The 12,078-nt window shown below is 36.1% G+C and overlaps 1 protein-coding gene across 2 annotated transcripts; it reads left to right on the top strand.

Annotated features, from left to right (window-relative positions):
* Window positions 1-387: 387 nt before the first annotated feature.
* On the top strand, window positions 388-11,149 carry LOC146959319 (helicase-like transcription factor CHR28). 2 transcript variants are annotated; one of them, XM_085740878.1, is made up of 12 exons: window positions 388-444; window positions 2,594-2,799; window positions 2,884-3,055; window positions 3,138-3,694; window positions 5,598-5,669; window positions 5,770-5,847; window positions 5,938-6,844; window positions 7,628-7,758; window positions 7,971-8,192; window positions 8,953-9,540; window positions 9,810-10,019; window positions 10,717-11,149. In XM_085740878.1, exons 2-12 carry the CDS (start codon window positions 2,698-2,700, stop codon window positions 10,819-10,821), a joined length of 3,144 nt encoding a protein of 1,047 aa, XP_085597004.1. In that variant the 5' UTR covers window positions 388-444; window positions 2,594-2,697; the 3' UTR covers window positions 10,822-11,149. The 2 variants fall into 2 exon arrangements, with proteins under 2 accessions (XP_085597004.1, XP_085597003.1); XM_085740877.1 differs by having other exon boundaries at window positions 388-651.
* The last annotated feature ends 929 nt before the right edge of the window (window positions 11,150-12,078 follow it).

Here is a 12,078-nt window from a genome sequence, read left to right as displayed (position 1 = left end):
ACATATCCAGAAATTCAAAATATACTTACTATTAACAAAATAGAAATATTAATTAATTAAAAGGAAGAAAAAGAAAAGTGGGCTGACTCAGTAGTACTCCCTCCGTCCCATATTACTTGACCTATTTAGAATATTTGTACTATTCATGTAACATGCTTTGACTCTATTTTTCTACTAATATATAAAAACAAAATATAGCATATAAGATGTTGTTAGATTCGTCTCGATTAATATTTTCAAAATATCAAATTTTCGTAATTTTTTCTACTAGATTATTAAAGAAATTTAAGTTTAAAATTGTACATTGGCATACGTGACGGAGTCAACTAAGTCAAGTAATATGGGACGGAGGGAGTAGTAAGTAGTAGTAAGTTGTACGAGTCGTGCAACCTTAAATTTCTCTCATTTAATTTCGTGTTCTTCACAGCACAACGCAGTTTTTAGGTATGTGAAATTCAAACAAACCTATCTATGTCGTTTTGATTCTTTTTTACGCTTCCGTTACTGCGTTTTGAAGTAGAACCCTAGTCTCTCTCTCTCTCTCATCCTTCAATTTCCTCTCCAAAGATCAAACCTTTTTCACACATTTCGCTAATTCAAACCCTATTCACTCCGATTTCCTTGATTCCCGCCTCAATTTTTTCCTTTCAGGTTCAATTTCACTCTGATCTGCTTTGTTTGGTTTTTTGTTTTCAATTGTCATTTTCATTGTAATATGAAATTTCTTCATCATGCATTTGTTAAACTGTTACATGGGTCATGCAATTTTGCAAGGATTGATTGATTAAGGGGGTATTGGGTTTGTTTCTATGAGGGTTTTTGGCTGCATTATTAGGTACCCTGATTTTAATATTGTTCAAGTTACTCTTTTTATGTGTGTTCTCCTTACGTGGGGAAAGTTTACTAGGGTTTTTGAGTAGATTGGGTTGTAAAACTGCAGATAGCATACACATTAGGAAAAGGGGAATGAGTGGCGGCGCGAGCCTATCAGTCTAAGTATGATTTTTTTGTGTGTTAACCCTCCTGTTCCGGGGAAGGGGCTACCTCGTAATCTGGAGTTTAGTCGGGTCGGGATGGGAGGTATGTAAAACCCGACCATGAATTGTTTCACCTAGGAATCAGACGCGGGTTCTCCCGAACGATTCGTGCTTTGGTGGAGCTCATTAACCACTTGAGCACGATAAGTACGATTTTAATAATGTTAGATAAGCTGTCATAGCAAAGGATTTGACTGTCTTTATTAATGTTTCATATACTGCGTTTGCAATGGACTGTTAATGTTGTCTCTGGTGGATTTTTTTGGTACTAATATCCCATGAATCCGGGTTCTCCCGAACAATTCGTGCTTGGGTGGAGTTTTCTCATTTTACTTCAGTGATAATGTATTGTTAATTATTTTGCAATATTAGTTTTTTATGTAGAGAAGATTTAATTGTAGAAAAGATGGTAGATTCTTGTCATAAATGATTTGATTATGTGTGGAGAAGGTTTGTAAAAACACCGATAAGCAGCAGGGTACACGGAAACAGATTTTTGTCAGATTCATGTAGATGACCAGACCTTGTTAAAAAAAGTCTTGGTTGCTGTTGTTCTCTTTTGGTCAGCAAAATCATCATTGTTTCCACATGGAAAATAATTTCATAAGAGGAAATGTCTGACCCAGCACTTGACTAATTCTGAGGGTAGCAGTAAGTTAGTAAAAAAATCGCGATTTACCTTGTAAAATTGGCAACTTTATGATTTATTTTTCCCTGAGCTATCCAATTCCAAACAAAATAGTTTCCCATGTTGAATTGGTGAAATTGCCTGGGTAAATCGAAATTTTGGTGAAATCTTCAATTCGTTGGCATTTCAATGTCTCAGATCTGCAACCAGTTTGCTGGCCAGGTTGAATGACAAACCCTATTCAGGGTCTCTTCTCTCTTTTGCTACCCTTGTGAGCAAGTTCTGTTTATTTAAGGTCTGCCTTTTCTTCTCCCGTGTCGTTCAGAAGTCTGTGTGCGCGCGCGTGCGTGCGTGTTTGTTTGTGATGGTGAAAAGGAGAGCAAAGGCACTCATTTTTTGAGACGGTGAGCAGACGAGAAAGGGGAAGAGAGAGCGGGGCGACTAGAGTTTCAGAGAAATGAAAATCGGCCGGTTTGGGCCCAATTCAATTCAATGCTGCTTTTACTTCTTTTTAGCCGGTGGAGGCATTGGGCTGTATGGCCCAAACTCCTTGTACACAAATTAAAGAAATCTAGAAAGTATTGTTCCATGGGTAGGATTTATAATATTGCAATTCATGTTAGGATTTATATTCCATCCCCAATTCTGAGTAAGATTTCAATTATATTCACCTTGGGTAGCAACAACATTTTATTGGTATTTGTGTGCGTTATACTTCTTCCTTTCTATGTCCCTTTAACTTTATATTGGTTGTATTTCTATGGAAAAGGAATAATGAGATTGTTGACCAGATTTTTTAATGTCTATAATGAATCCTTTTGGCGTACGTATCTGAGAATTGTGGCTTGGAGTGCTACAAGATAAATGCCGTTTTCTTTTGATGTGCTTCAGGTTATACTCATGATTTGGATGTTTTTAATTTTTGCAGTGTAAATTTTAACGTTCAAAAAGGGGGAAAACAAAAGCATTTCCTCCATTTAGCAAATAGGTTGTTTGTTAAGGAAACTGTAATGCGGCTCGGATTTCAAGCCAATGCTTGATAATGTGGACAATATTATCGACTCAACTTGGAGACTATGTGCTCTTGTAGGTGGTTGGGTTTCTGGTTTAATTTCAAAACCTTACACAAAAGTGGTGAGTTACACCATTTTCATTTAGCGAAGGTTTTCGTTTTAATGTCATGTGTAACAAGATGTTCATGATACTTTTTGACTACAGGTTGGCTCTGCATTTGATGGTTCTATTTCTAGGTTGGGCAACGAAAGGGAAAATAGTTATCTAGATTACATGGATCAGTGTATATATATTAGTTCGTCGGACGATGAGTTGGAGGTGATTGTAGATCCTGGGAGGATTCTTCCAAGATGGGCTGCTTCTGAAAGGAATTCAGGTGGAAGATTTTTATCGAAGATATCCTGTAATGAAATTTCTTTATAAATCAGTAATCATCATATATGTTATATTATGTACAGATTCAAGAAGGGCAAAAAGTTCAAACGCGAGCTCGTCTAACGTTTTTAATCATTCACAAGTTAAGCCCAATAATCAACCTGGTCCGAGCAATGGAAGCACAAGTCAGCATCAGACAGTAAATTCCCGAATTTCTAATTCCAATGGTGCCGGTTATGAGAAAATGTCATCTCAACAAGCTTTTAACAGGACCCTTCCACCATCTTTTCAATCATCTGGTACAAGGGCTCTTCCACCTTCGTCATTTGCACCTAATAACAGATTAAATAACTTAAGCAGCAGTCAGCTGCATGATGCATACAAGAATCGTCATCATGGAGTAGGACCTAGCACATCTGGTGAGAAGGGCTTTTTTCGTGACAATTTTGGCAGAGGCAATGATGGAGATCGTTTCACGAATCAGAATGGTGGGATCAGGGCTCTTCCTCCATCTTTGATGCTTGGAAAGGCTATAACTCCACCGTTTGCTAGTTCTAGTGAATCTGCGTACCGTTCTGGAGCAGGTGATGAAAGGGCTCCTGAAACTGATGAGAGACTAATTTATGAAGCAGCATTACAGGTATTTCATTATGTTTGTCACCGTATTTACATGCTTACTCAAAGTTGTATGAAAGAATATTCTGTTTGTTAGGTTTTAGTGGCAATCATTTAGTTGAAAAGACCATTTCAAATCTCTTTTTTTGAGAGGAGGATAATTTAATCTCTTAATAAAAAACATTTCCTTAATTGTGAATCATATATGCGAAGCTTCTTTTGTTATATGTGAAATATTGTTAAAGTTGACTCCTTTAGAAACCTGTGATAGTTGGGTAGGTTTAAGATGTAGTGCATGTGGATATTTGGGTGAACTCATTCGCTTTTTGTTTCTTCTTAGTTTTTGGTGTACCTCTTTTTTCTTTCTTAGAAGGTTTTGAACTCCTTTTTTTTTATTAAGCTTGAACTCCTTTACATGCTAGACATGATACTCATACACATGCCCATCAGTTATTAAAATTGTTTTTATCAGAGGATGTTGAAACTATTTTTCGATCTCCGTTGCCATGTCAGAAAATATTGTTTTTTTTAGCAGGGCTATCTAGCTTGTGCAATACCTTCTAGCTGCTGCTAGTAGGTTCTCTATTAGTTACTTCGGTTAGTTGATTCTGTTATAGTTAGTTGTAACTAACTGATTGTAATGTCGTTAGCATGCTTACTTTATACATTTGTCCTCTATAAAGAGCACTGCCGTATCTTTTTATTATTATTATTATTATTATTATTATTATTATTATTATTATTATTATTATTATTATTATTATTATTTTATTACTACTACTACTACTACGTATTATTATTATTATTATTATTATCACGCACACACACAGACACTCGCGCGTGCACACACACACATACATATATTTATATATTTATATTGCATTAATGTCTGTGATACAGGACAGTAGAAACATATGACATTAATGTTTGTGAACATGTGATTTAGGGGAATTCCTGTTAATACTGAAACCATAAGGGAAACTTGGACATGCTTCAAAAAGTACAAAAGCGAATAACACCTATCTCAACTACAACAATTCTAGCCCATGAAACACAAATGGCACAAAAATACCTCTAGGATTGAAAATACAAAACTAAATTATCATAACACCCATTTAAAATAGTAATTGTAGATGACAGTAATCTGCCAAGTGTATGGGATAATAATACAACGAGTTAGCACCACAAAAAAACTTAATAAATGATGTTGAGATGATTTGACGTTTAATCTTATGCTTTATTGTTGTTTCTTCTGCATCAATATGATATGTGGAAGACGCTTCAAACATTAAATTCTCAGTTTGTCACATAGTTGTCAAAGCGGAAACGCGGCGTGGCGCGGCCACCCCAAAAATTGACGCGGCGCGGTAAGCGGGCGCGACGCGGGCGCTTTTACATGACGCGGGCACTAAAACTAAATATTATATTATTAATTAAGGACTAAAAAAGTATGAAAAAAATATATTTAGTATTAATATAGATGAGAAAATTTTATTTTGCATTCACATTTAGACTTCATCTTGATCATATTAATTCCTAGATCTCTAGATCGTCTTCATCTTGATCATATTAATTCCTAGATCTCTAGATCTCTAATCAATCTTTCACTTCTTCCCTTTCTTCTTCATTTTGACTGTAAAAAAAAGGATGATTAACAGAGAACAGAGATGAGATTTTGTGGTTTCTGATGAGATTTTTTGTTGACCCGCTTTTTGCCCGCGTTGACCCGCTTTTTGCTCGCGTTGAGCCGCTTTTGCCTAACGCGCGACTCGGTCGCGTTCTGACGCGCTAGGCTGTTTTCAGCCGCTCCGCGCCGCGATCGCGCCGCGTTAGACCGCTATTGACAACAGAGGTTTGTCATATATTAATCTTTATTATCATCGAGAGTTATTGGGACACAATGTCAGTGGTGAATTTGGTTGTTGCAGGATATCAGTCAACCATTAAAAGAAGCTGATTTACCTGCTGGTATAATGTCTGTACCTCTAATGAGACATCAGGTATTGCGGCCTATCTATCATAACTGCTCTTATTATTTATTATTATTATTATTATTATTATTATTTTGGATATTTTATTTGTTATCGCCTTATATTCCAGAAAATTGCACTGGCTTGGATGCTTCAGAGGGAAAACAGGAGTTTGCATTGCTTGGGGGGGATTTTGGCTGATGATCAGGTTATTTTTGAATCATCATTTTTTAATGACAAGCACTTGATATTTAACTGTGAGCATTTTTATCTCAACTTTATAACCTTGTTCAAACAGGGTCTTGGAAAGACAATTTCAACGATTGCTCTCATCCTAATGCAAAGGCAATCACAGATAAAATGGAAAACAGATGATCCACGCAACCATAAAGCTGAAGCCTTGAATTTGGATGATGATGATGAGAATGGTAGTATTGATGTGGAAAAGGAAAAGCTTAAAAATGATGAAGAATCCAATGATGCAAAACCTATTACTGAACCGAGTAGTTCAACACAGGCCCCAGGTAGGAAAAGGCCAGCTGCTGGTACACTGGTTGTCTGCCCTGCAAGTGTTCTTCGGCAGTGGGCTAGAGAGCTTGATGAGAAAGTTGGAGATGAAAAGCTTTCTGTTTTGATTTTTCATGGGGGCAGTAGGACAAAGGATCCTGTTGAACTTGCAAAATATGATGTGGTTCTCACAACATACTCTCTTGTGACTAATGAAGTTCCCAAACAACCGTTAGTCGAGGAGGATGATATTGATGAAAAAGACGGGGAAAAGTTTGGCTTATCCTCCGATTTTTCTGGCAATAAAAAGAGGAAAAAGCTATATAATGGAAGTAAGAAGGGTAAAAAAGGTAGGAAGGGATTAGATGGCTCTTCTTTCGATTGCGGTGGCGCTCTTGCAAAAGTAGGTTGGTTTAGGGTTATTCTAGATGAAGCTCAAACGATAAAGAATCATAGGACTCAGATGGCCAGAGCTTGCTCCAGCCTTAGGGCAAAAAGAAGGTGGTGCTTGTCTGGCACGCCTATTCAGAATACCATTGATGATTTATATAGCTACTTTAGGTTCCTGAAGTATGATCCTTATGCTGTGTATAAATCATTCTACAATACAATAAAAGTCCCAATATCCAGAAATTCTATTCAAGGTTACAAAAAACTTCAAGCAGTTTTGAGGGCCATAATGCTACGTCGTACAAAAGGTGATTTTTTCTTTTTTCATAATCTGGCTGCTAAGTCTTGATTGGATAGATTGTATGAATTTATCGTTTTCCTGGCTTGATTTAGGTTTTAAGTGTCATTGCAATATTGTTGCTGATCTCCTCTTTAGTTAAAGTTCATGACTTAGATAATTTTTCATCGATTCTTTTTCTCATTTCCTTCTCTACCTTTGGTACCACCACAGTAGTATCAGCACACGTTCATTCTTGTACAGGACAACGTCGTCCAGTTGTAATGATGTCAAGTCTTAAGTGAGTATGAAAAGCGAGTCACTGGTGATCCTGGAAAGAATTCTTGCCATGCAAGCCACCTTCCATAATTTTGATAAGTTTAGCTGAGGGTTTTGTAGTGGTGTCGACACCAAGTATTTATTTGGTGTTAATTTCATGTCGTTTGTTCTTCCCTCCCTGAAATTCCCATCAGAATGCTAGACATATTTATTTATTTTGTTACATTCTCGATTTATTAAATTTTCAGTTTTTTGACTAAATTTTCTTGTTTTTGAATGATGGAATTATTTCTTCTATTCAGTGAACTCATCCTTGATTTCTTTTTTAACGAATCTATGGCCATCGTGTATAATAATGAATTTGGGATTGTTTTACCATAAAGAAATATAATATTGTTTGGCTGAGGGAGTGGACATCATCAAGGTACTGGTTAGAGTGAGCCTGATTTTCTTTGAAGTTGGTGTCATATTTACTGTATGGGGGTGATTATTGGTCTATTCTGTTTTTTCATATTAAATTATTTTATTTGTCTAGGAACTTTGCTTGATGGCAAGCCTATAATCACTTTGCCTCCTAAAACAATTAATCTGGAGAAGGTTGATTTCTCCTATGAGGAGCGGGCCTTCTACAAGAAGTTGGAAGCTGATTCACGTTCTCAATTTAAGGTTTATTTCCTTTTATATTGCTTATCTTAACTTGGTTGGACATAATGTAATGATACTGTTTGTTTTCCCTTCAAAATTAGTGTCTAGAAATTTGTTTTGATATTGGGTCAAGTCAATTGCAAATTATATGACATTGTTGTTCATCTGATATTTCTATGCTGATGGATGTGTTCCAAATTTGTAGTTCTGAAATGAATGCTTGTACTTTGCAGGCATATGCAGCTGCTGGCACAGTAAATCAAAACTACGCAAATATTCTTTTAATGCTTTTACGTCTCCGTCAGGCTTGTGATCACCCGCTTCTTGTTAAAGAATATAATTCTGATCCTGTTGGGAAAGATTCTGTTGAAATGGCAAAAAAGCTTCCAAAGGAGATGCTGATCAACCTGTTTAATAGTCTGGAAACAACTTCAGCTATATGCTGTGTCTGCAATGTGAGTTAATTTTGATATGATAATTTCATTATTGGTTTCCTTTGTTGCAATTGTGCCTCCTTAAAACATCCGGTATAGATCCTTTTGATTGCATATCTTACAAGTCTTACTCTTCCTATGGTACATGTTATGTTATTTGTCTAATGAATGATATCAGGAGGTACACTTCTCGATGGTTTGATATATGATTAAGTCTGTTAACAGATGTTTCTAAGCATATGTTTACTCTGGGCATGTTTTAGGAGCGTCACATTATTAGTCTTTTTGGAACACTATAAATACACTTTGTTCACAAAATCAGGCAAAGTTTAACACTTAAAACCTTCATTGTAAGAAAGTCATGGATTATGATGGAAACAAGTCAAAGTTAAGGAGTTCTAGTTGTTAGTTGTGGCAAAATAAAATCCACATCATCATAAAGTAGTTATAGGATATATTTTAGGGGGGATGCATTCCATGGGTATTTTATGTAGCACAATCCAAAACTACCAGGTAGCAGGTGATGTGATTTAATAATTGTTGTTTGAAAAAGGAAGTTTATTCAGATGAAGATAAAGGATTTCAAGGGGGGCTGATCATCTTAATTGAGACCCTGATTTATCAATTTGTTGATTGATTACTGAACTTGTGTTTTTATTATAATTTTCTATCTGAATGTCTGGAATTTTATTTCTCTGTTAACCTGTTATTGCCGAGTGGTAAACAGTAGCTATGCATTGTCATTAAGGGCTCTGGCTGATTTATACTATGGTTTCAACAGGATCCACCTGATGACTCTGTTATTTCGATGTGTGGCCATGTCTTCTGTTATCAATGCGTGTCAGAACATTTGACAAGTGATGATAATATGTGCCCTGCAGTTCATTGTAAAGAACAACTTGGGGAAGATCTTGTTTTCTCCAAAGCAACTTTGAGGAGTTGCCTCTGTGACGATCTTGGTGGTAGTAGTTCTAGCAACTCGAGTCTTGTTGATTATTCCCTAGTACAGAACAGTGAGTACAGCTCATCTAAAATCAAAGCTGTCCTTGAGGTTCTGCAGTCAAGTTGTAAATTGAAGACTCCTGGCTTACTGAATACCCCCGAAGGCAATAGAGATTCACTGCCTTCTGATGATTCCGATATTGAAGATTTTGATTCAGATGTCAAGGTTACAAAACACACAAGTAAATATTCAGAGTGCACATCTGGAGGACCACTAAAGGCTATAATTTTTTCTCAGTGGACTAGCATGTTGGACTTGGTCGAGACATCAATGGAGCAATCTGGCGTCAAATACAGGAGACTTGATGGTAGGATGACTCTTACTGCGAGGGACAGAGCTGTTAAGGATTTCAATACTGATCCTGAGGTTTGGCCATCCCCAATATTGTTAAAGCTGTAACTTCTTTTTATTCAAATCTATAAATGACACCAAGAAATGTGATGTAAGAACCTGTTTGTTAGTAGCTGAAGTACACCGAGAAGTTAAATCTGCTTTTTTCATTACGTCAATAACCCTGAGTGCACTGCTAATCAGTATAATTAAACTAATACCAGAAATTGGATTATTACTGTGATTCAAATGTGTAAACCTAGATTTTCTTTGTTGGCTGACTCACTTGATTTTTTTCTTTTCAGATTACTGTTATGCTGATGTCACTAAAAGCAGGAAACCTTGGTTTAAATATGGTTGCCGCATGTCATGTTATTCTTTTGGACCTTTGGTGGAATCCAACTACTGAAGATCAAGCTATTGATCGAGCTCATAGAATTGGACAGACTCGTCCTGTTACTGTGACACGGATCACCATAAAAGATACAGTTGAAGATAGAATATTGGCTCTACAGGTTTAATATCTATCAGTTTAATTTTTATTTCATGTGGCAATATGAGGTTATACTTTGTAGAAAAATTGAATTTAGAGTCCCCAGTAATTCGGCTTAGAAGCGAGTGGGGGGAATTGAGGTGATTTGTGAGTTTGGAATTGTTTTTTAGTTCATCTTTTGTTTTTCCCTTTCTTTTTCTATCATTGCTGACGGGCCGGGGGGAATCTTGGCGCAATGGGTTAGAGTTGTCGCCATGTGACTAGGATGGTCATGGGTTCAAGTCGTGGGATTGTTTGCCTACAGTAGATTGACAATACCATGTAACTTTCCGAGCTCCGTCATGAGGGGATTCTTTTCTTTTCCTTTTCTCATTATTGCTTTCCTTTTAAATTTATAAACGAAAACTATATAAGTTGAAAGATGACTTTTTTTTGGCATTCTTTTCAAGGGTTTAGGAGATCAAGTCATGTTCTTCCATGGTCCAATGGGCATTGATCTCATAAAAATCCTTAGCCACTTTAATTGGCAGGGGTGCTTCCTCCAAACGATACAGGAAGAGTTATCATATACAGTGTTTTTTCTTGCTTTTATGGGTTTAGTGAGCTTTGCAATCTCCGGGGAACTTTTAATTTCAATGGATAGTAATAGTATACACTTATGTATGTGTTGAGCACTGATAGATTCTGATGTTATTTTTGTGTTGGCCTGTATCCGGCAGGAAGAAAAGAGAAAAATGGTGGCATCTGCATTTGGCGAAGACCATGCTGGCGGTTCTGGAACTCGGCTTACTGTTGATGATCTGAAATATCTTTTCATGGTTTAGATCCTTGTTACAATTGTATTTCAGATCAACATTGGTATGGATGATGGTAGCACTTCACATTTAGCTTCCGATGGCTCTGTGTGGAGTTATGAAGGTGTATGGCTATTTTTTGGTTGGCTGCTGAGGGTTGATTGATCCATGTAGTAACTTCTTTGTTTTGAAGCCCACAAGGGCATTTTTGTCTTCCCAACTGCTAGGTAGCTTAAAGCTGTAAATATGCTAATCGAATTATATGGTTTAGGATGATATTACCTTGGTTTATGTACTTTCTTCTTTTACAGTGTACAAATTTTCTTTATAATATTCTCTGCATGGAAAGCAATGAGCCAACGATAGATTGTTAAGGTGTAACGTTTCAAATTATTGATCATAATGTGGAGCTGGCTTCCATGTGACCTTGCGTATGTTGTTGCCCCCAGTGCTGGTGAAATTTGGCGACTTCAATGAGTTCATATTTTAGAACAATAAACCCATAGGTTTCTATAAAACATTCTTCTATATGTGATTTAAACTGATTAATGGTTTTTAGTTTTTCTTGATTGAATGTAAATTTGAGATAAAATCCCTTCATTGTTGCAGAATGTGAACTAGAATTTATATAAAACTCGGATATCAAACATTTGGTCTACGAAACATGTGTTATAGGTTTATTTAGAAAACAACTTTGTCCTCCCCCACATATCTTAAAAATTGCCATAAGTGTATTTTTGGACAGGACAAGAACCCTAATTTTGTTTGAAAGTTTACGTCTGGATGACATTTTTACTTTTTTTTTTTTAAAATAAAAAAAAAACTTTTTGAATGTGTACTTTCAAAATGATTTTGGGGTGGAAAAAGTAGGTTCGTATGTTAACGATTTTCAAGCACACATGCATGTTCTTATTAAATGTTAGTTTGTGTGCCACTATAATTTTGACAAAAACTACACTTTGCCAATCTAAACACTATGTTTTGATTGAAAATTGGTTTTATTTCCAAATTTCAGATTGATCAAGTGGGATAAAAAAGAGTATGTATTTGCATTTTACAATACATATTTTAAGAGTAAAAATGTTCAAACATAAATCATTTTTGTTAAAAAAAAAAATGCTAAGTATATCCTACATGACATTGTTTCTGATGAAAGCGTACTAACAAATGCATGATTTCTATCCTTACATCATTTTTCACCAACAAAGTGTTCCTTTTTGGTGGGCCTATATAAAGTTCTTACAAAAGCCATGGCGATAAAAAACAAAGTATCATTTTAACTGCTCA

This window comes from Medicago sativa, chromosome 1 (genome assembly GCF_051527215.1).
Source record: "Medicago sativa cultivar Bolivia chromosome 1, Bolivia_mono, whole genome shotgun sequence".
In the NCBI taxonomy this organism is placed as follows: Eukaryota; Viridiplantae; Streptophyta; class Magnoliopsida; order Fabales; family Fabaceae; genus Medicago; species Medicago sativa.
The sequence above is the reverse complement of the archived record's forward strand: the minus strand, read 5'-3'. Positions and strand labels throughout refer to the sequence as shown.